The sequence below is a fragment of the Mauremys reevesii genome, linkage group 27 (genome assembly GCF_016161935.1).
Source record: "Mauremys reevesii isolate NIE-2019 linkage group 27, ASM1616193v1, whole genome shotgun sequence".
In the NCBI taxonomy this organism is placed as follows: domain Eukaryota; kingdom Metazoa; phylum Chordata; order Testudines; family Geoemydidae; genus Mauremys; species Mauremys reevesii.
In genome coordinates, this window is record NC_052649.1 from 8,580,709 (window position 1) to 8,603,160 (window position 22,452).

Consider the following 22,452-nt stretch of genomic DNA (forward strand, 5'->3'; position numbering starts at 1 on the left):
TCAGAGTCAGGGCCGGCTCCAGGCACCAGCCCAACAAGCAGGTGCTTGGGGAGGCCAACGGAGAAGGGCGGCACCTCTGGCTTTTCAGCGGCGTGTCCCTCACTCCTTCTCGGAGCGAAGGACCTGCCGCTGAAGACTGAACCGGCGGAGGTAGTGCTGCTGATCGCGATCGCGGCTTCCCCCCACAACCTTTTTGCTGCTTGGGGTGGCAAAAATCCTGGAGCCGGCCCTGGTCAGAGTGGGATGTATTAGCAGGAGTGTTGTAAGCAAGACATGAGAAGTAATTCTTCTGCTCTGCTCTGCGCTGATACAGCCTGAACTGGAGTATTGTGGCCAGTTCTGGGTGCCACATTTCAGGAAGGATGTGGACAAATTGGACAGAATCCAGAGAAGAGAAACAAAAATGATTAAAGGTCTAGAAAACATGACCTTTGAGGGACGACTGAAAAAATGGGGTTTTAGTCTGGAGAAGAGAAACCTGAGAGGGGACATGAGACCAGTTTTCAAGTACATAAAAGGTTGTTACAAGGAGGAGGGAGAAGAATTGTTCTTCTTAACCCCTGAGTTCAGGACAAGAAGCAATGGGCTTAAATTGCAGCAAGGGCGGTTTAGGTTGGACATTAGGAAAAACTTCCTGTCAGGCTGGTAAAGCACTAGAATAAATTGCCCAGGAGTTGCCATCACTGGAGATTTTTAAGAGCGGGTTAGACACACCCTAGCCAGGGATGGTCTAGAGCAGGGGGTGGCCAAACTTACTGACCCTCTGAGCCGCATCTGACAATCTTCCGAAGGTCAGAAGCTAGTGCTGAATCCCCTATCCCACTCCCCACTGGGCAGAAGCCCCTACCCCACCCCCCGCTGCAAGGTAGAGGTCCCAAGCTCCCACTCCCCCCAAGTCTGGGGAGAGGGAACGTGGGGGTTCTGTGAGCTGCACTTTAATGGTGTGGCTTGCAAGCCATGGTTTGCCCACCCCGGTCTAGCCACTACTCAGTCCTGCCCTGAGGGCAGGGGACTGGACTAGACAACCTCTCGAGGTCCCTTCCAGTCCTTTGATTCTTCCCAGCTTGGAAATAACATTGGCTCTGGCCACAGAGGGGGCGGGCAGTGAGTCCGAGGTTGCGGATGTTTATTCCCAGTCCGTGTACAGCAGGCCCGGCTCAGGACACGGCTACGCTGGCAGAGGCCTGATAGAAGGAACTGAAGCTTTTTGGTGGAGGGACCATCTGCACTGTACCTTTCGCTCCCCACATTTTGACCCTGCTCCTGCACCCAGACTCTTCTGGCTGTGGGGATTCAGGGCTTGTCTACACACAGCATTGCACCAGTCTTTAAACTGCTTTAGACCTATGCCAACAGACTGAGTGGGGCTGGTGTTCAGAGCCTCTGTTACCCGTGCCCTGGGAGCTCTCTCTGCACCCCGAGACTGACCATAACAGCCAGAAGGGGCTTGAAAACCAAACTCTGCAGAAACATTCTGGAGCACAAACCACAGCAGAGCTATTCAGAAATTGGTGACTATGTTTCCAGCTGGAAAAGCCAAATCCCACAATCTCCCTCCTTCTGTAGTAACCCTAGGGAATTAGGGCAACAATATTAATGCTAAATGACCCCACTCATTCCTCCCATGGGCTTCCCTGTTCCTCCCACCTACTCCGTGTCCATCTGGCTCACTTGTCAGCTCCCTTGGGCAGGCGCGCCATCTGTAGCGTGCGGCTTGTGCAACACTGAGCACAGTGACGTGCTGATGACAACTTAAAACTGTAGTGCAGATACCAGCCAAAGGGGGTAAGGGGCCCCTGTCTCAGGAAGCCGCCCCTGGCTGTAACAGGGTGATCTCCTCGAAGATCTTTGGGGTGGGGCCTGTGCCACCTCAGAGGAGAGGAACAGTCGGAGACAGACTGGGTCTGTCTGTCAACACGGCAGTGCTTCTGCTTAGGCCTGGGCAGTAGGGTGATTCTGTGCAAGGCAGGGGCAGGCGGACTGAGCGGGCCGCAGCCTGAGCGTCTCCATTCCTGACCTCGCTGGGCCCCGCTGTGCTAGCGTACTAAATGGGGGGGGAGAAGGGGGGACGCAATCTCTGACTGTTGTTTTAGGAGCTTTAGCACTTCGGGCCCAGGGATGACGCTGTGGCGAGGGCAGCAATCGCGTGTGCTCTCCGGCTCAGCACAAAGCCTCTATTCTTTTTACAGGGGGACGGGGGGGAGATTGGAGTGTCGGTCTAACAGCACTCAGCCTGCCTCCTCTAAACACTGGCCAGCAAAGGGCTTGTCTTAGCTTTACAAAACAGAACTGAGCCGCAAACTGCAAAGCTACTGTTCCCTTCAAGCAGAACGGAACATAGACGAGTATTTTGGTTACAAAAAATCCCAAACGTGCGGGAGCGAGGGGCTTGGCAAAGACCGAGGGGAAGAGGGAAGAGCCCAGGGACGGGCTAGCAGGGGGCTCTCGGGACGGAGGGCAGCAGCAGAGTTTTCCTACAGCAGCTGTGTAGAGGCACGGGGTAGGGCAGCAAAGGGACGCGTGCCACCCTGCCGTGCCTGTTCCGGGGACAGGGACAGGCCTCTGGCTCCCGCATGGAGCTGACCCACCCTAGTTAATGGCAGGTTGGGCTGGTGCTGCCGCTGCTGCTTCAGTTTTCCACCAGTCTCTTGGTCTCATTTCAATGCACCAAGCGGCTCAGGCGGTCAATGCTCCGCGGTGGTGTTGCTTTGTCTGGGCGGTGCCTGGGGTATCCCTGGTAACATGAGAGTGCACGGTGCATGCAGACAGGGGCTGTCACGCTGCAATGGAGATCCTGGCACTCCGCTTTCTGTGAAGCGGGCAGATGGTAGATTTTAGGCACAGTTCATTTAACACCTTCCCCCCAGTGCCGATGGTTTGTTAGGTTACAAGTCACGTAGGACTCAGCCTGGTGGGGGTGAGTTACCTCATGACTGCCTGGCCCAGGAGCAGCTGCTGGGGGAGGGTTTTGGAGGCAGGGCCGCCGCTCATAAGTTCATAGCTTCCCAGGCCAGAAGGGCCCCCTGCATAGCACAGCCCAGAGACCTGCCCCACAACAGTTCCTAGAAAAAACTTTTGTGCCTGCAGCCCTCCCTCGCGGTGGCAAACAGAACTGGAGGATGCAGGTGGCTGCCACGGGCTGGTGCTGTTGCAGGGGAAGACTCTGTGCACACAGCAGCGGGGAGCCTGTGTTACCTGCCGTTTCACGGGGGCTGAGCCACGCACAGGCAAAGGCTTCTCTCCGAGGAGAGCTCTCCTCACCACCCCTCACTTCTGGGCAGCCAGGCTGCGTGGGAATCCCCGGTCACAAGCCCCGCTCCTCAGGGGAACTCCAGGCTGACTCAGAGGGGGTGGGGTGAGTGGTGTCTCTATTCGGCGGTACCGTAACTCCCTTGTGCTAGACCCTGTAGACACAAGGCTCAGCTGCTGCCTGGAGTCTCTTCTCTTCATCCCTCAGTCCCCTTCTTCGCTTCTCGCTGCCAGGTGCCAACAGCTGCACAGCCAGCCTGGCCCAGGCCCACTCCGAGCGCCGTGGTTCTTTCATTACGCACCTCGAGTGGATTCTGTGCCCAGCTGGTGCCCTGGCACAGGGACTTTGCTACCCAAGCAGCACCGTCCTGTACTCTGGGGATTCTTCTTAGCTGCTGGGCTGCCCAGGCCAACACAGATTCTGTAGGATGATCCCTTCACCACAGGGCACTTCAGAAGTAACATCAATGCACCCCTGAAAATGCAGCCACCTCTGGGGAGGGGACAGCAGACCGCTGAACAGATGTGGGGAGAAAGGCTTTTTGGTCCAGGCGGCTGTAACCGACCCCTCCATTCTCCCAAGGAGGGTGGTGGAGTCCAGTGTCCATTTGGAGAAGATTCGAGTGGTGTGTGTCTTTTAATATTTCAGCTGGAAGGGCAGTCTGGGGCCTGGAACTCTCTCCCTCGGCCGTTGAGAGGCTGGGTTCATCCTATCATGCTTCAAACCTCTCGTCTGAAAGGTAGAGAAGTGAGGTTTCAGTGCAGGAATTTCAAACCTGGTACCTAGCCCCCTAAGCCATCCCCTTCTGCTGGGATATGTGTCTTTTCACTCGGCCGCCAGCTGGGCTACTGTGAGTGGAGAGCAGCCCTTTCTTATGACTCAAACAATTTTGTAGCACTGTCAGCCAGCTGAGCAGAAATGCCAGGCATCCGAGAATTAACTGCCCAGCCTTGAGCTGACTCATGCTGCAATAACCACAATACGCAGTAACCAAGGTAGCAGAGATGCAGGGACACCCCCGAGTGCCCGTCTCCTAAGGTGGTTTGAACACTCTCGCTGGAGCTGACCTGATCCCCCAACCCGCCAGTGCAGCCCAGAAGTCACAGGTGAAGTGCTGCTCATGAGGAACGGGGAGCTCAGGAGCCAGCCTGTCTTCATTATCTGTTCACTCTCTGACGGGAGCGGAGCCAGAAGTCACAGCTTGTAAAATAAACCGACGCCTGCGTCCAAGCTGATGTGCACAGAGCGTGGGAATAATCTTGAGAAGGAATTTGCATCCCAAGTCCCAAACTGGGATTCATTTGTGAGTCCAGGATCTCGTGTCCAGGATCTTACCCTAGGGCCCACGCGGGATCTGCGGGGAGATAAGCAGCCCTGGTTAAGGCAGACGTCCTGGCTATGCCAGGGACAGCTTGAGCCGAACGCCAAGTCTTGGCAGGACGTGGCCCCGTGGTCAAATTGCTCCTGGTTCTAGTTGACAGGTAAGTCCAGTAACACGGTGCTGCCCCCTACCAGTGTGTAAGATGCCAAGCCAGAGCGCAGCCAGGGAGTCCAGTGGGCAGAAGCCACAATTAACATGTGAATTGCTGGGCTAGGCTGCTGCAGGTCCCTACCCTACCGGGGGCCAAGTACCTGACCCCGTTTGGTTTTGGAAAGGTGCAGGAGATCTGTGCCAAGGCCTGGGTGATGCACTAGAGAATCCAGACCTGCCAAGTCCCCTGCTCGCCTCATGAGGCGACTGCTCCTCGAGCCCCTCGGGAGAGGGGAAGTGGCTGGATGGGATGGAGCTGGCTGAGCCGAGGCGGCGCCCGGCTCTGAGTTCCTGCCCTGGGGAGTCCCGTCTGGGCAGGGAAAGCCCCTGGGCTGGGCTGTGGCAGAGCCTGTACACTGGTGGGTCCCTGCTTTGTGCCTCGCTGGCTCCAGCTGGTCAAGCCCCTGTTTCCCCCCCGGGGCGAGAGGAATTGGGCCGTGTGGCCACGGGGGCCGTTATTAAAGTGCCTCCAAGGCCTGTCTAATCCGTGTCTGGGTTTATCCACCAGGGGGGCGCTGGCATTAATAGCAGAGATTAGGCTTCCCCGGGGCTTGCTAAGCCGCCCGGTCGCGTCCTCCCGCTCAGATTACTGTCTGCAGAGCTGCTCTTGCACGGGGGCTCTAGGCACGGCCATGATAGCCCCTGCCCCCACAGCCGAGCCCCCGGCAGCTCTGCTCCCTTGGGTGACTCTGTGCATCCTCTTCCCCCAGCTCCTGCCCCGGGAGAGAGAGGAACCCACGGGGGCAGCACATCCTTCTCCCCAGAGTCCAAGGAGACGCGCTGCTCCCTTGCAGAGAGGGGCATGGATCAAGAGTCTAGAAACCTGCCCACCCTTCTCCTTTTCTTAGGGAGCTGGGAGGGGGGAAGCCAGCCCACAGCAGCAGCGCACATTGCCTAGCGCAGGGCTCAGCGCAGACTTGACGTGGCGTGTTCTGGACGGTGGTGGCCTCCCAGCTTGGGAAGTTGGCCCCAATTTTATATGTGTTGCTCTATGGCAGTGGTGGCAACATGCAGCCCGCACCGCTTCCCGCAGCTCTCATTGGCCGGGGACAGCGAACCCGGCCCCTGGGAGATGCAGGCAGCCGTGCCTGCGGATGGTCAATGTAAACAAACTGTCTGGCGGCCCCCCCCAGCAGATTATCCTGACGGGCTGCGGGCCACGGGCTGCCCCCCACTGCTCGGTGGGATGGCAAAGCTCTCCAGCTCCCGCACATGAGAGATCAGCAAGTGAAGGGAGCCTTCTGCAATGGAAGGGAAGATAATCAAATGTTGCAGAGAAGCCAAGATTGTGCCTTTCCCAGCGTAGATTGCAGCGGCTCGTGCTGTGTTTGGAACAGACTTGCGTGAGGAAAAGAGGCTTTCTTGGAATTTTTCCTGAGAGTTTTATAACCCTCTGCAGTAGTCAAGGGTGGCTGGGGAATGGGGCTGGTCCCTGGTGCACTCTGCAGGGGTGAATGTAGCAGAAACTTGCAGATGGTCACAGGGCAGAAATCCAGGGACTCCCCATTTTGGCTCTAGAAATCTTTTCCTAGGTTCCTCGGCCAGGAGAGGCCATTGTGATCCTCTAGTCTGAGCTCCTGTGACACGCCAGAGACCTGCCCCCAAATCATTCCTAGAGCAGATCTGGTTTGCAAGTGACTTGCAGCAATACCCTGCCACTTGCAACTTTCGGAACCGGTTACTAAAGCCATTGCAGTGGGCCAGGCAAGTCCTGTGGGTAAACTGAGGCAGACAGGCCCAGTACCTTGTCCATGGTGTCTGAGGCAGAGCCAGGAAGAAAACCCAGGTGTCCTGACTCCTTTTCCTCCATATGAGAGCTGACCTCGCCCCCTGCTGCTTGCCTGCGCCCTGTGTAACAGCCTTCTGCCGGGGGCTCCGAGCTCTTTAAAAAGGGAAGGAAAGTCAGTAATTGAAGTAAACAGAAGCTGAAGCCACCCCCTCCCTGGGTGGCCCACTCCCCTCCCTCTGCCCATAGCTCAGCATTGCTTCCGTCGCAGGGGCAGCTGCTTGGGACCGGCGGGCAGACGCAATCGCTGAGCCAGCCCCTGCTCCTCAGGCCTGGCCGTGTAGCTGCTTCATCTATTGGTGGTGGCCAGCGGCCGCCCTGCATATTTCTGGGAGGCGTCGGCTGCCAGGTGCTAGCTGTGCAGCGCCAGGTTTGATCTTGTGCTTTTCCTTTTGCGCCCTGGGGCTGCTCTGCCAGGGGCTGCCCTCCTCTCCAAGGCACAGCTGCCAGGGGAGTGTCTGAGCAGCTGAGCTGTATTTAGAAATCCCTAATCCATGGGGGTGTTTGATTCACGCTCTCGGACCAGCCCCTTGCTGGGCAGCTGGTGCCACGTCTCTCCTCGCTGCCGGGGCCTGCTGCAGAGGGGTGCCCACGGGGGCAGCTCCCGCCCTTCAGGAAGGAGGAAGCCTGCTCTAGTGACCTACTTTTCTAGCAGCAAACTGCTGCACAGCAGAGACCCAGCCCAGGGCTGGCTGCTCCTTGCTCTGGGCTGGCTGGCCGGCCGGCTGGCTCCCAGGCACTGGTCCACAGGACAGCGCGTGGGGGGAAAACGACAGAGATCCCTGCAAGTCCCTCCTTCGGACAGGCTCCTGGCTGGGTGGGTGCTTTAGAGACCAACCCACCCCACTTGGGGCAATGCCAACGACTGTGCCACCCTCATGAGACAGGCAGCAACTGGGGTCGGAAGGGGCATGCGGTCTCTACCCCGCCTTGCTTCACGATCGTTATGGCTCGTTCCCACACCCCCGGAGCTCCCAGCTCTGAGCCCCTCCCTCCAGCCCCATGGACATCTGCCGGTGCTCGTCTCTTGCCTCAGCGCACGTCCCGGCTGGAGCTGTGATTTCCAGCTCGGGTGGACATACCCCCACTCGCGTGGATTGAGCCCGTGTGCTGCGAACAGGAGGGTAGCCTCAGCGGGATGGGCACGCTGCCCGCCCGGAGCACAAGGCCTTGCCACCTGGATTGTGCGCGGCTGTTCTCAGCATGCTAGTTCTCACCAGAGCTAGCGGCTCCCTGAGCTGGAAGTCTCCCCTCCAGCTGCAGTGCAGATGTATCCATCGTTGCGGCAAAGGGCTGGGAGCCCAGAGCTTGTGGGTTCCAATTCTGCCTCTGACACAGATTTGTTCCACAGCCTTGGGCAAGTCACTTAGAGCCTGCCTCTGTCTCCCCAGCTGTCAGAGGGGGCGAACTGACCCTGCTGGCAGGGGGACTGCAGTTACTCAGCCTGCGGTTGTGAGTCACTGGCCGACCAAGAGGACGCAGGGATCTCTCTGCCACACAGAGCCTAGCCCCTGTTACGTCCCGTTCACATTAGAGCCAGAACTATAAATCAGGATTAGCTGAAAGTGCCAGTTTCCAGCTGTTTCCTTTTGTTCCATCCTCCTGGATCATAAAACTATAAATACCTCTTGGGCAAGGAGCACGGCTGTAATGTGACCCTCTGACACTTGTGCCGCTGCCGGCCCCACGCGGCCTCGCGCTGGCGCTCCCAGTGAGCGTGGCTGGATCTGCGCACGGCCGCGCGCTCGCTGCAGCGGCGAGGAGGAAGCTGCCAGGAGCCCAGCACTTGCTGTTTGGTCTGCGAGAGGCAGCTGACATTTTGGAAGGAAATAGCTGCTGTTCGCTCCTTCCTGTAGCAGGGCAGCCTGTGGAGCAGCAGCGCTGGGCTGTCCCTGCGGGCGCAAACCCTTTGCCAAGAGGCAGGATCCCCCTCAGTGCCCAGGGTGGGGGTGCCCAGGTGGCTGGCAAGGCACTGCCAGGGTGGTGCATGGGGCAGGGCAGAGCGAGGAGAACACCTGTTCCTGCCGTGAGTATTCCCTGCACTCGGGGAAGGGACCAGCAGCTTCTGACCCGGCGCCAGGGCCACCGCTCCGTGCTGCAAGGAGTGAGTTTGCTGCCCAACTAGTAAAAGCCTCCTAGGCCTTGGACAGATGCCGGCACGGACGGCTTACAAGTGACATTCTGTGCAGAATCTCTCCCTGAAATGCATCCTCACCTCTCACGGGCTCCCTGGGCAGAGGCCACGGGGGCACGCGCCCCTATGTTGGCTGGTCAGAGTCCTGCCGCCCAGCTGGCAGAACACAAGGGGAGCTGTCGATGGGGTTGTCTGTGTGTGGGGGACGGGGGTATGAAGCAAGAATGAGAGAAGCTCTGATTTAACCATGTCCGGTTAATGCCCTGTAAGCAGAGACGGCAGCTCCCTGGGCAGGAGAGCTGGAGCAATCGTGGTTGTGCAGGGCAGGGCTCCAGTCTTAACATCAACACCACTCCCTGGGTCCTTGGATCTGAATTTAGCACGGTTTCCACCTGAGCCGAGCTGGCAGGGAGCCAGCCCTGTGCAGCATGGCCAGCAGGTGTCTGGCTGGACTCGCTGCAACTCCGGGTAACGTGCCTGCCTAGTAACAGGTGTTTCGCCTGAGTTAACGGGCAGTCAGAACCGCACGCTAGGCAGGCGCCGACGGGGCAGGGAGGCGAGGACGGGAGCTCAGGGAGATGCAGGAGACACATGTGAGTGTGTTTATGCAGCACTGGGGGGAGGGGACGAAGAAACAGCCCCAGCTCTAGCATCCCGGGAACGCTGCGTGTCTACAGGAGACGCTCACAGCCAGAGGTGGCTCATTCTCAGCGGGGCCCACCTAGGCCCGCCGCCAGGGACGGCGAGTCCTGTTAACTGCACTAGGAAGCTGCGTCTGCTAAAGGAGCAGGAACAAGTGCTACAGTCACACGTCCCCTGCACCTAGCTCGGCTCCTGCCCTGCGCTGGTGGGGCTGCCAGGAGAGCAGCGGGGAGTGCTGGCTGCAAGTGCCATGGCTAGCTGTCCAGGTTTAGCCGGTGGTGTGAATTTAAACCAATTTAGTGGCCCTGGTGCAACCCCCGTGTGGACATTTGTTTTGGTTTAGCTTAAACCTTGTCTGGGTGAACCTAGAAAAGCTGCACTTAGCTCAGAATGAGCATCCCCAGACAGGGCCGGCTTTAGGCCAATTCCACCAAGTCCCCTGAATCGGGCCTCGCGCCTAGTGAGAAGCCCTTCCCTGGCTAGAGGCGCCTTTTTAATTTTTACTCACCTGGCAGCGCTCCGGGTCTTCGGCAGCACTTTGGCAGCAGGTCCTTCGCTTGTTCTGGGTCTTCGGCGGCGGGTCCTTCAGTGCCACCGAAGATCTGGAGCGAGTGAAGGACTCGCCGCTGAAGTGCCGCCGAAGACTCGGAGCACCGCCCGGTGAGTACAAGCCCCACGTGTTTTTTTTACGTGTGTGTGTGTGTGTCTTCCCTGCCGGGGCCCCGTCACAACTGTTCGAATTGGGCCCTGCACCTCCTAAAGCCGGCCCTGTCCCCCGAGCTCGGCACTGGCCTACCTGAATCAGGGCCCAGTCACGCCGGGGGCTGAATGGTGCGAGTGTCCAAGGCAGATGGGCCCCCATCCCTCATCGGGGCAGTAGCTCAGCAAGGAGAGGGAGGCTGCGTGCTGGAGAGAGCTCCCTGGTTACTGCTCCAGCTCCAGCTCCAGCAGTGGCTACGGCAGACCGGGACCCCGTGGGCAGCGGGCCCGGGGACGTGTTGTGAAGCAGAGTGCGGGGCTGAGGGTCCTGGCTATTAGCGAGTTCTCCGTTTAGAACGAGGCAGTTAACGCCTCCCCCACCCGTCAATACGGGCTGCTCGCTTTCCTTCCCGGATTGCGCCCCCCAGACACCTAGCCGCCCCCCCCCCAAATCTGCACTATATAAATGCAGCCACGTCGCGGAACCCAGGTACAGCCGGGCCCCAGGGGGTAGCACAGAGCATTTGCCATGCACCTGGAGCCCGAGCCCGCCGCTCGCGCACTGGCACGTACCTGGTGCTGGCTGCGGCTGGGCCTCAGGACCCCGCTGGAGCAGGGTGTGTGCCCCTCCGGCTGGCCGCAGCTCCCCTTCGGGCAGAAGAGCCTCCGGCTGCCAGGAAAGCTAGACCCCAAATGCTCCTTCAGCCCCATTCCTGGGGCTTTTCAGTCCCCCCCAACCCATCCTGATGTGGGAAGGGGCTTCCCTTGGCTGGGACCCCCAAACAAGTGCAGGTGGCAGCACCAGCCTGCCCCTGCCTCTAGCCCTCCCCACAAGCCCTTTCCCATAGCTGCCCCTCCACCCACGCACTCTCCTGAGCTGCAACTGCCTTGCCCAAGAGCCCTTCTGCACCTTATATTGCCCAGCAAGTCCTCCCAGCATGCCTTGCATTAGCCTACAATTCCCATGACCCTCCCCTGGGAACTACATTTCCCAGAATCCCCTTGGTCTAGCTTGACCTGGGACTGGCCCATGTGTGGCAGAGCAGGCATAGTGCTCCAAGGGGATGTTTCCCTCACAGCGGGTGGAGGGGATTCATGCAGCATGGGGGGGTGAGGCTCTAGCTCTTCGAATCCCTCTTGGACCGTGAGAAACTCCCTCTTGGCTTCGGCATAAGGCTCCAGGGTAAGGGAAGCAGTGACCCACGTGCTAAGCTTTGTGCGTGGGGCCGGCTCCTGTGTGTGAAGTCAAACCCGCGTGGGTGTGTGCACCCCAGCACACCGGTACCTTGGCCGCCCCTGCATCGCTCCGCCCTTTGGCAAAGGAGCACCTGGTTTCCTGAAAGCGGAGTCAGGCTCAGCCAGGAGATGCCCCGCAGGAATTCCTGCCGGGATGAGGGTGTGGTGGGAGGCGTGCGAGCAAATGGTGTTTGCTCCTTTCTCATTTGGGGAACCTGGAGCTGAGTTTAGGAGTTTACCCGCTTCGTTTTCACCCCCACTCTGCCGGGTGAGACTCTTGTCTTGGAGAGCTCCAGGCTCAGAGACGGTTGGGGACTTGGGGGGCCCCGTCTGAGAGACTCTTTAGGGACTGCTCAGCCCCTGTTCTGTGGAGAGCCAGGCCCTGCCGGGGGCCTGCAACAGGGCCCCAGAAATTGGGAGTTCCTGGGAAGAGCTGGACCTGAGCTCATTAGACATCGACATTGCTCCTGCCGTTGGCTTTGGCTCGCCCTGTCGCGCCCGTCTCCCCGGAGCAGCATCTGTCTCTTTGGGGTGGTGACGCTTGGTGGCTTTTCCTGTCATTCAGGGACACTGACTGGGCCAGGCTGGTGGGCAGCTCCAGGTTCCCTCTGCCAGCATCTTCGTCACATCCCCTTCTGGGCGCAGATTGGATCCTGTGCCCCACTGCTGAGGGAGCGGCTGTGAGTGACTAGACAGGAAAGGATGTGAGTTGCTTTTCCTGTGCGCCCGGAGCCGAGAAAGACAATGGCCACTGAGCTTGCAAATTCTCCCGAGTGGGGGAAGAACCTTCCTGGGTAACTGTCGTGTGCCTCCGCCAGGTTCTGACCGATGGCCCTGTGGATCCAGGCCCAGCAGCTGCAGGGAGAGGCCCTGCGCCAGATGCAGGCGCTGTACGGCCAGCACTTCCCCATCGAGGTACGGCATTACCTGTCGCAGTGGATCGAGAGCCAGGCATGGTAGGTGAGCCCCGCTCCATGCTGTTGTCACCGTGCCAGTAAAATCTCTTCCTCCAGGGGCTGCATGGTGGAGCTGGGGGCCGGCTGCTGATGGGGCTCCTTGCTGCTTGCAGATGGTTCACCTAACTCCCCTCTCCTCTTCCCCCTGCAGTACGAGGGGTCTAGAATGGTGCTGCCGCGTGAACGCTGCGTCCCGGCTCTGTCCCCAGGCTGGGGCATGCGTCCTCTGTCAAACGCTTCCCACCCCCGCCCCACCGTTGGCCAATCTCTGTTTTATCAGTTAAAAATGGTAAATGCTGCTTTTGGCTGAGACAGAGACAGGCAGCACAGCCTAGTGGTCTGAGCACAGATCCGGGGCCCATTGCCGGTTTGCTGTGCCTCAGTTTACCCTTCTGTAGGCACGTGGGTTGCACTAAGCAGGCATCACTTGCCCAGTGCCGTGCATCAGCCTTGCTACCTCTGCAGCCGCCTCAGTCGAACCTCAGGGCACTTAGACTCCCCGTGAAGCTGCCTCGTGAGGGATCCTGCACGAGGGGAGCTGCTGGCCGCTGCAGGGAACCTGGGCGCAGCCTCAGTGCCTCCCCCGTCAGAGCTGGCAGAAGGGCATCAGGGCTGGACTCGCAACTGCACTCAGCCAGACAGCGGCAAGGAGTCTGTGACTGAGGGGGCACTGGCATGGTGGGTGGGTGGGGGCAGGTGCAGGGCCAGGGCCAGGGGCTTTGCTCCCATTCGCTCTGGGCTTTGTGTGGCGGGTTGGCTGGATCGTCCCAGTTTGCTGAGGGACAGGCACACGGGGGGGCCTCACTGGCAGAGGGTTGAGTTCCCCCAGCAGATGCAGTCTCTGCACCGAGCTGGGGCGGGCAGGCCGGGCCCCAGCTGAACCCCCCGCCCCCCCGTCTCTCTCTGTGCCAGGGACTCCATCGACCTCGATAACCCCCAGGAGAACCTCAAAGCCACCCAGCTACTGGAGGGGCTGATCCAGGAGCTGCAGAAGAAGGCCGATCACCAAATGGGCGAGGACGGGTTCTTGCTGAAGATCAAGCTGGGGCATTATGCCACTCAGCTGCAGGTGGGTGCCCGGAGCCGCAATGGGGCAGCCTTTCCCCTCGTGTCCTGCCAGGGGCCGGCCGCTCCCACTGGGCGCTCCCCCGTGGGCCGGCCAAGCCTGGCGCATAGCAAGGGGCTGGAACGGCAGCAGAGTGCGTGATGGCAGGTGCCGTCTCTCCCCTCTCCTCACCGCGTGGGGCCAGCACATCCCTGAGCCCCCTCCGCTGCTGCCCCGAGCTCCATCCCCTGCCATGTCGCAGCCCCCCCAGCCGCTTCCGTCCCCCACGGGCTCCTTGTCAGGCCATGGGGAGCTGCCGTCCTGCCAGAGGCCGTCTGGGGTGACCCCCATCCTCACCCACGTGCCCTGGGAGCGGGGATGCCGGCAGGGTAGGTTAGGGCAGGAGAAGCCCCCCCCGCCCAGTGCCCACGGCACCCCCTTTTCCCCCAGCCTGGGGCGGTGAGAGCCCCTGATTAGCCCCACTCTGCGCATGGCTCAGGAGCTTTGCTTCCCCTCCTGCAGAACACGTACGACCGGTGCCCCATGGAGCTGGTGCGCTGCATCCGCCACATCCTGTACCACGAGCAGCGGCTGGTTCGGGAGGCCACTAACGTGAGTAGCCAGGCAGGGGGGCCCTGTCTCGCTCCCCCGCCTCTCTGGGGCCCCGGGGCCACTGCCCCAGCCCAGCCCAGCCACGGGCACTGACTCTGCTGGGACCACCCTGGGGCCCCTCACCCCACCCAGTGCCTGTGGCTCCAGCCACGGCCCCACGGCGTGAGGCTCGGCCTCCGTGCTCTGGGGCCCGTCGCTGCCCCCCATGGCAGCCCCTGCAGCCCTGCCTCTCCCTGCCCCAGGCGTGGGGGTCACGGCACTGACCTGATGCCCCCCCACTGCAGAGTCCCTCCCCGGCCAGCAGCCTGGCGGACGCCATGTCCCAGAAGCACCTGCAGATCAACCAGACCTTCGAGGAGCTGCGTCTCGTCACCCAGGACACGGAGAACGAGCTGAAGAAGCTGCAGCAGACGCAGGAGTATTTCATCATCCAGTACCAGGAGAACATGCGCCTGCAAGGTGGGGGGGGGCTCTAGTCGTGGGGAGAGGGAGGGGCCGTGGGGATGGACTGATGGGGGCAGAGACCGTCAGGGCAGAGGCAGCTTCGCCCTGAGATCCCGTCCTCGGGGAGACACCGGCTCGTGCCAGCAAACGTCCCGAAGCTCTTGCCCCATCCCAGCTGCTGAGGGGCGCCAGGCCCTGGGCTCCGGCTGGGTCTGGCGGGGGGCTGCAGCGGGTGCAGAATGCTGCCCGTGCAGCTCCGTGCCTCACACCCCGTGCTGGCCGCTCCGCCCTGGGACCAGGGGTGTCTGGGGGGGTGTCCCCCCGGTGCGGGGGAGACACTGCCATAGCTCCTGGGGGTGGGGTGTCGTCTCACCCACCCTCCACGCCCCCGTGAGGAGGCCCCAGGTATCTGAGCAGTCACGGGACGGTTCCCCTCCCTCCAGAGTCCCATGGGAGTCCCCAGCTCAGCACCGTCCCACCGGCTCCATGGGGCCTGGGGAGCGAGTCCCCCCCACCCCCACCCAGGGGCAGACCTGGTGCAGGGGTTCTGGGGGTGCTGCTGAGAGTCGGGGAGCCCCCAGGGCAGATGGGGCTCAGGCTAATGCTCTTGGCCTCCTCCCCAGCCCAGTTCTCCCAGCTCTCCCAGCTGGGCCCCCAGGAGCGCATGTCCCGCGAGACGACGCTGCAGCAGAAGAAGGCGTCGCTGGAGGCCTGGCTGCACCGGGAGGCCCAGACACTACAGCAGTACCGAGTGGTGAGCGCCAGCCCCGGGGGGACCCCACTCCCCTCCCCGGTGCCGGCCCCATCCGCCACTAACACCCCGTCCCCTCGCAGGAGCTGGCGGAGAAGCACCAGAAAACCCTGCAGCTGCTGCGCAAGCAACAGACGACCATCCTGGATGATGAGCTGATCCAGTGGAAGCGGCGGCAGCAGCTGGCGGGGAACGGCGGGCCCCCCGAGGGCACCCTGGACGTGCTGCAGTCCTGGTGCGTCCGCCCCTCCCAGCGCTGCCGGGGAAATGGGGGCTGGGCACCCGGGAGTTACCGCTTGGCCCCTGGGCGGTTGGCTGGGAAACCAGCGGATGGTGCTGCCGGCAGCAGGGAATCCGGGGAGCTGCCCTGGGTCCCAAGAGGCAGCCCTGGGGGGTGACACTGCCCCCGCTGGGGTTGTTAGTCCAGGGCACGAGGGGTCACCTGCCCCCATCGCCAGGGACGTGGGACTGGATTCCTGGGGCGGCTGAGCTCCCCACAGGCCTAGGCTAAGGCCGGACCGCGCAGCCTGGGAGGACCCGGGGTGGGGGACGCAGACACGGGACACCCAGGCCTGGGGCTTCGTGATGTCCCTGGGCCTTGCCAGAGCACTGACCTGGCCCGGGGGCCCCTCGCCCCAGGTGTGAGAAGCTGGCCGAGATCATCTGGCAGAACCGGCAGCAGATCCGTCGGGCCGAGCACCTGTGCCAGCAGCTGCCCATCTCGGGGCCCGTGGAGGAGATGCTGGCCGAGCTCAATGGCACCATCACAGACATCATCTCCGCCCTGGTGACCAGGTACCGCCGGGGGCAGAGCCGGGCCTGTCTGCCCCATGTGAGCTGGGCTGGGCCCATCTGCCCCACACGGGCTGGGGGGCCGAGGCTCAGGCTCTGACCTGGGCAGGCAGGAATTGGGCTGCGAGGGGCCGGCTGGATCGGGGGGGTGAGGATGCTGCTGGCACTGCGGGGCGGGTGGCAAGAGAAAGGGGCTCGTGGGGCAAGTGCTTTGGGCAGGAGGGGACCTGGCCTGGGGGCTGGGAAGGGGGATCTGGGCGCAGGGGCTGTGAGCCGGGGTGGGGAGGTGCCGGTGTCTGTCCCCGTCCCCCCACCCCCACGCCTGGCGGTCGTAGCTCCGGCCCCTGGCCCCATCTCACGGCCGCAGGCCCGTGACGCTGGCTCCTCCCCCCAGCACCTTCATCATCGAGAAGCAGCCCCCCCAGGTGCTGAAGACGCAGACCAAGTTCGCGGCCACGGTGCGGCTGCTGGTGGGGGGGAAGCTGAACGTGCACATGAACCCGCCCCAGGTGAAGGCCACCATCATCAGCGAGCAGCAAGCCAAGGCCCTGCTGAAGAACGAAAGCACCCGCAAGTAATGCCCCCCCTGGCCCCCCCGCCCAGCCCGGGGCAGCTCCTGGGAGACGCCCGAGCTGACCCCGCAGCTCCTGGGGAGACGGGGGCTCTGGCAGGGCCCCGGGGGGCTGGTTCCTTGTTCTCTCTGCGTCGCTGGATCCCCCGGAGAGTCCAGCCCAGCGTGTGGCTGGAGCTGCCTCCCCCTCCCCCCCCGCCGGGGTATCGCTGAGCGGAGGGAGGGTCAGTCACACGCCATCCCCAGGAGACCCCCCTGCCCGGCCTGGTTGGCTCATGGGGCCCCGTGTCCCCCTGGGCTGGACTCCAGGCCCGTGAGTGGGTTCCCTGGGCCCAGAGGGAGCTGCCCCCCATGGTGACTGTCGGCACCGCCCTGCCCCCCCGCCCCCGTGCCCCATGGCAGTCGGGGCTGGTCCAGTGCCTGGTCCCCTTGACCTGCCTCTCCCATTGCAGCGAGAGCAGCGGGGAGATCCTGAACAACTGCTGCGTGATGGAGTACCACCAGGCCACGGGCACCCTGAGCGCCCACTTCAGGAACATGGTGAGAGCCGGGCCGCAGCGCCGCCTCCCCCTGCGCCCCCCACCCCCGCCGCCTCTCACGCTCTCCCCTGCCTCCCACAGTCCCTGAAGCGCATCAAGCGCTCGGATCGCCGCGGCGCCGAGTCGGTGACCGAGGAGAAGTTCACCATCCTCTTCGAGTCGCAGTTCAGCGTCGGCGGCAACGAGCTGGTCTTCCAGGTCAAGGTAAAGCTGGTGCCGCGCTGGCGTCGCTGGGCCTGCCCGGCTCTGGGCCCTGCGCTGGCACCGCTGCCCTGTGCCTTGCGCTGGCACCGCTGCCCTGAGCCCTGCCCGGCCTGGGCCCTGCGCTGGCACCGCTGCCCTGCCCAGCCTGGGCCCTGCGCTGGCACCGCTGCCCTGAGCCCTGCCCGGCCTGGGCCCTGCGCTGGCACCGCTGCCCTGGGCACTGCCCGGCTCTGGGCCCTGCGCTGGCACCGCTGCCCTGAGCCCTGCCCGTCCTGGGCCCTGCGCTGGCACCGCTGCCCTGGGCCCTGCCCGGCCTGGGCCCTGCGCTGGCACCGCTGGGCCTGCCCGGCCTGGGCCCTGCCTGGCTCTGGGCCCTGCGCTGGCACCGCTGCCCTGTGCCTTGCGCTGGCACCACTGCCCTGGGCCCTGCCCAGCCTGGGCCCTGCGCTGGCACCGCTGCCCTAAGCCCTGCCTGGCCTGGGCCCTGCGCTGGCACCGCTGCCCTGCCCGGCCTGAGCCCTGCGCTGGCACCGCTGCCCTGCCCGTCCTGGGCCCTGCACTGGCACCGCTGCCCTGCCCGGCCTGAGCCCTGCGCTGGCACCGCTGCCCTGCCCGTCCTGAGCCCTGCGCTGGCACCGCTGCCCGGGCCTGCCGGGCCTGGGCCCTGCGCTGGCACCGCTGCCCTGCCCGTCCTGGGCCTGCGCTGGCACCGCTGCCCTGCCCGGCCTGAGCCCTGCCCTGGCACCGCTGCCCTGCCCGTCCTGGGCCCTGCGCTGGCACCGCTGCCCTGCCTGGCCTGGGCCCTGCGCTGGCACCGCTGCCCTAGGAGCCCTCCTGGGGCTGGTGTCAGGCTTGGCCGTGTCGGCGTCTCTGGGTTGAGGGAGGGACACAGGAATTCCTGAGCCTCAGTCACTAGCTGGGGCAGCCCCGGGGGGAGCGGGGCCCGTAGGGTGGGCATGGGGGCGGGGAGCACAGGGGGAGACTCGCCCAGCGGCCGTGGGGGAAGGGCAGGAACCGGAGCTGGGTCCAGCCCCACCCCGGCCCCACACTCAGCCTGGCCCTGCCGGTTCCCACAGACGCTGTCCCTGCCCGTGGTGGTGATCGTGCACGGGAGCCAAGACAACAACGCCACGGCCACCGTGCTCTGGGATAACGCCTTCGCCGAGCCGGTGAGCAGCCAGCGCCGCCGAGGGGAGATCCCCACACCCGGGGGGCCTGCCCCCCTGCTGCAGTGCCCTTGGCCACCCCACATCAGCAGGTCCCTTGGGCTGGGCCGCCCCCACCTGGCCCCTCCTGCAGCCCTCTGTGTTCTCGCCTGGGCGGTCTCCCATTCCTGCCCCAGCCGGTCTCTGCGCCAGGAGCGCTGGGGGAGGGGGACAGGAGTTCTGGGGGGGCGGCGGGGAGCTCTGGGTGTGGGGGAGGCAGAGGGGGACGCTGGACAGAGCCCTGGGGGGGAGGGGGACGCTGGAGGGGGCGCTGGGGGGAAGGGGGAGGGGGTGCTGGGGGAGGGAGGCGGAGAGGGATGCTGGGGGGTGAGTGCCAGGGGAGGCAGACGCTGGGGGAGGGGAGTGATGCTCCCGGGGCCGGAGCCCTCCCCGCTGGGTTCCCTGCCCGCTGGGTTCCCTGCCCGGGTGCAGCTGGCGCCCCCTGAGCCCGGGCGCCGCCCCCTCCCGCAGGGCCGGGTGCCGTTCGCCGTGCCCGAGAAGGTGCTGTGGCCCCAGCTGTGCGAGGCGCTCAACATGAAGTTCAAGGCCGAGGTGCAGAGCAGCCGGGGGCTGACGAAGGAGAACTTGCTCTTCCTGGCCCAGAAGCTCTTCAACAGCAGCAGTGCCCAGCTGGAGGAGTACAGCGCCATGTCCGTCTCCTGGTCCCAGTTCAACAGGGTGAGCCGCGCCGCCCTGCCAGCCTCCGCCCGCGGGGCCTGGGCCGGGAGGGCAGCGGGGGCGCCCAGCTGCGGGGGCTACTTGGTGACAACAGCGTGGGGAGGGTGGTGGGGCAGCAGGAGACCCAGGGTGGCCTGACCCATTAATGTCCTTCAACTGCCAAAATTCTTACTTCGCCGTCCCCCCCGAGCACCGACCCTCCCACAGCCCCAGGCCCAACATCCCCCCCACCCCCCCGAGCACCGACCCTCCCACAGCCCCAGGCCCGACATCCCCCCCACCCCCCCGAGCACCGACCCTCCCACAGCCCCAGGCTCAACATCCCCCCCCCCCACCCCCCTCGAGCACCGATCCTCCCACAGCCCCAGGCCCGACATCCCCCCACCCCTCAAGCACCAGCCCCCAACCCCCTCAAGCCCACCCCCTCCAGTGCCATCCCCACCCCTCCAGCACCAACCCTCCCACAGCCCCAGGCCCGACATCCCCACCCCCTCAAGCACCGACCCTCCCACAGCCCCAGGCCCGACATCCCCCACCCCCTCAAGCACCATCCCCAACCCCCTCAAGCCCACCCCCTCCAGTGCCATCCCCAACCCCCTCAAGCACCAACCCTCCCACAGCCCCGGGCCTGACATCCCCACCCCCTCAAGCACCGACCCTCCCACAGCCCCAGGCCCGACATCCCCACCCCCTCGAGCACCGACCCTCCCACAGCCCCAGGCCCGACATCCCTCCCGTGCAGTTTGTTCTCTGCCCCACCCCAGGGGAGACGTGTCCATGCGGGGGGTGGGGAGGGCCAGGCTGCTCCGGCGCTGCCGGGGATTGCTTTTACCCCGCGGGCCGGGAGAGAACCCCGTGGCACGGCCCGCAGGCCTGGCCCTCACTGCTTCGCCTTGTTCTTCACCCAGGAGAATTTACCCGGCTGGAATTACACCTTCTGGCAGTGGTTCGACGGGGTCATGGAGGTGCTGAAGAAGCATCAGAAGCCTCACTGGAATGACGGGTGAGAACCTCCTTCCCGGAACGGCCGGCACGGCCCGGCACAGCCCTCCCCCCTCCCAACCGCCAGCCCCTCACCCCCCTCTCTGTGCTCCAGGGCCATCCTGGGCTTCGTCAACAAGCAGCAAGCGCACGACCTGCTGATCAACAAGCCGGACGGGACCTTCCTGCTGCGGTTCAGCGACTCCGAGATCGGGGGCATCACCATCGCCTGGAAGTTCGACTCGCGTGAGTCAGGGTGGGCCCGGGGCCGTGCTGGGCCGGCTTTGCCGTTGGTCCCGGGGGCTGGTGGAGAAAAGCCGAAGGAACAGGGGCGTCTCACTGCCCTGCCGGCCAGCACGAGGGGACGGAGACATGCCAGTGATCTCCATCCAGCGTGGCTGGCGGGGGCCGGCTCACAGAGGGTCGGGGCACCTGAGCGCACGGCTGGGTTTGCTCTCGGCTCCTTTCCCTGCCACGCCTGGCCCTTCGCGGCCCGGCTCACGCTGCCCCCTGTCTCCTGTAGCCGACCGCAACCTGTGGAACCTGAAACCCTTCACCACCAGAGACTTCTCCATCCGCTCGCTGGCCGACCGCCTGGGCGACCTCAGTTACCTCAACTACGTGTTCCCCGACCGGCCCAAGGACGAGGTCTTCTCCAAGTACTACACGCCGGTTCTCTGTGAGTCGCTCTCGGCTGGGCAGAGCCGCTGCAGCAGGTCCCGCCGCGGCGTGTGCTGGCTGAGGGGCTCTGCCGAGTGCTGGCCCCGGCTGACCGGAGTGTGCTGCAGCGTGGGTGGGGGGAAGGCAGGTTCCTGCAGCCTGGCGGGACACGTGGGGCAGGAGCCGGGCTGTGGGTGCGCATGCACCGGCAGGCTGCAGCAGGAGCCTGGGGGTGACGGGGCAGGGTGACTCCGGGAGGACTGGCGGGCTCACAGCTCTTTCCTCCAACTGCAGGCAAGGCCGTGGATGGCTACGTGAAGCCCCAGATCAAACAGGTGGTACCGGAGTAAGTACTTCCCCGCCGAGGGGGCTCGTGTCTGGGCTCCCTCCCCCCCTCCAGCAAGCCGGGCTGTGCCCTGGGCGAGTCCTGCCAGCCAAGGCCCTGTTCCCCCGCAGAGCCGGCGGGCGCCTGGCCTGGCCTTTTGGGTGAAGTGCCAGCAAGGAGCTCCCAGGGGGACTCACCCGGGGGAGGCTCGCGGCCTCTCCAGCCCGCTCTGCTCTGGGTTAAATCCGTCCCCGGCTCCCTGCCGCCGCCTGCGAGCGACTGACACCCAAGGCGGCTCGGCTGCCAAACTGGGTCTGCTGGCCCCACGTGCCCCCTGTGTGAACGTGGGCCATGGCGGGGGTGTAAGGCACCATTGGCACCCTCCCCCCCAGCCCACAGGGAGCCTGGCCCGAACAGAGCCCCGGGCAGCAGCACCCCATGATCCCGAGAGGGAGCTGGAGCCAGGGCTGGGGCCAGCAGGACGTGAGAGTCACTCCAGCCAGGCTGGGCTCACCCTGGAGCCAGCCCTACAGCGTGAGCCCAAGGCCCCCAGCATCTCTGCCCCTGCTCAAATTACAGTGGGGGGGGGCAGGCCCCTTACTACTGTTAGCAGCTGCCTCAGTTCTGCCTTGTGCCCCCTCCTCACTCTGAGCATTCTGCAGCCACTTGGTGTTCAGGGCCCTCCCTGCTTTTTCCCCATCGTCGGGGCGCTGCTCCCTTACCGGTGCCCCCAGCCCAGCTGACGCGCCGGCCCCCCGTCTGTTCCAGGTTTGCCAGCGCCTCCGGGGATTCTGCCGCCGGAACGGTCACCTACATGGATCAGGCGCCGTCGCCGGCCGTGTGCTCCCAGCCGCATTACAACGTCTACCCGCAGAAGTAGGTGCTGCTCCTTCCCCGGCCCTGAGCGGTGTTCTGGGGGCGAGGGGCTCCCCCGTGCTGGGGGAGGCGTTTAGCTGGAGCACGCTGCTCCCGGCCCCCCGGCGTGGCTGTTCTGGGATGCCTCCCCCAGGCTCGCCCTGTCTCTCTCTCTCAGCCCCGACTCTGTGCTGGATCCCGAGGGCGAGTTCGACCTGGACGACACGATGGACGTCGCGCGACACGTGGAGGAGCTTCTCCGGCGGCCCATGGACACTCAGTGGATCCCCCACAGCCAGTCGTGACCCTGCGCCGTGGTACGGCCCGGCCCGGCAGCCGTGACCCTGGGAGCCGATCCGGGGTGCGTGCCCCGTGGAGAGCAGCCCTGTGTTCGTGTCTCTGTGCGTGGGCCCCTGGGGGGGAGAGGGGGGTGCTCATCCGAGGGCTTTGCTGCGCCAGCTGCAGTGTCCATGGCTGCGTCTCTGGGGTCCCAGCCGCTCCCGGCTCTGGCAGGGCCCCTCCTACTCACACTCCTCCCCAACATGGGCAGTGCCGC

The 22,452-nt window shown here is 64.1% G+C and overlaps 1 protein-coding gene and 1 long non-coding RNA gene across 3 annotated transcripts; one reads left to right on the forward strand and one right to left on the reverse strand.

Annotated features, from left to right (window-relative positions):
- Positions 1–1,116: 1,116 nt before the first annotated feature.
- On the reverse strand, positions 1,117–14,250 carry LOC120392262. The gene is made up of 3 exons (XR_005591628.1): positions 14,156–14,250; positions 6,526–6,663; positions 1,117–3,982 (listed from the first exon to the last, which is right to left on the reverse strand). It is a non-coding gene; the product is annotated as an uncharacterized LOC120392262 (long non-coding RNA).
- Positions 8,343–22,428, forward strand: LOC120392261 (signal transducer and activator of transcription 5B-like). 2 transcript variants are annotated; one of them, XM_039516947.1, is made up of 19 exons: positions 8,343–8,593; positions 12,097–12,234; positions 13,147–13,303; positions 13,802–13,891; positions 14,176–14,350; positions 14,959–15,089; positions 15,170–15,321; positions 15,726–15,881; positions 16,273–16,452; positions 16,902–16,989; positions 17,070–17,192; positions 18,269–18,361; positions 18,869–19,075; positions 19,984–20,078; positions 20,172–20,302; positions 20,580–20,735; positions 21,011–21,062; positions 21,810–21,917; positions 22,075–22,428. In XM_039516947.1, the coding sequence occupies exons 2-19, from the start codon at positions 12,107–12,109 to the stop codon at positions 22,199–22,201; spliced, it is 2,349 nt and encodes a 782-aa protein (XP_039372881.1). In that variant the 5' UTR covers positions 8,343–8,593; positions 12,097–12,106; the 3' UTR covers positions 22,202–22,428. The 2 variants fall into 2 exon arrangements, with proteins under 2 accessions (XP_039372881.1, XP_039372880.1); XM_039516946.1 differs by lacking the exon at positions 8,343–8,593 and adding an exon at positions 11,833–11,982.
- The last annotated feature ends 24 nt before the right edge of the window (positions 22,429–22,452 follow it).

Coding starts and splice junctions, on each gene's coding strand:
- LOC120392261 (XM_039516947.1), top strand. CDS start 12,107: ATGGCCCTGTGGATCCAGGCCCAGCAGCTGCAGGGAGAGGCCCTGCGC. Junction 15,090..15,169: donor CACTACAGCAGTACCGAGTG/GTGAGCGCCAGC, acceptor GTCCCCTCGCAG/GAGCTGGCGGAGAAGCACCA. Junction 21,918..22,074: donor TACAACGTCTACCCGCAGAA/GTAGGTGCTGCT, acceptor TCTCTCTCTCAG/CCCCGACTCTGTGCTGGATC.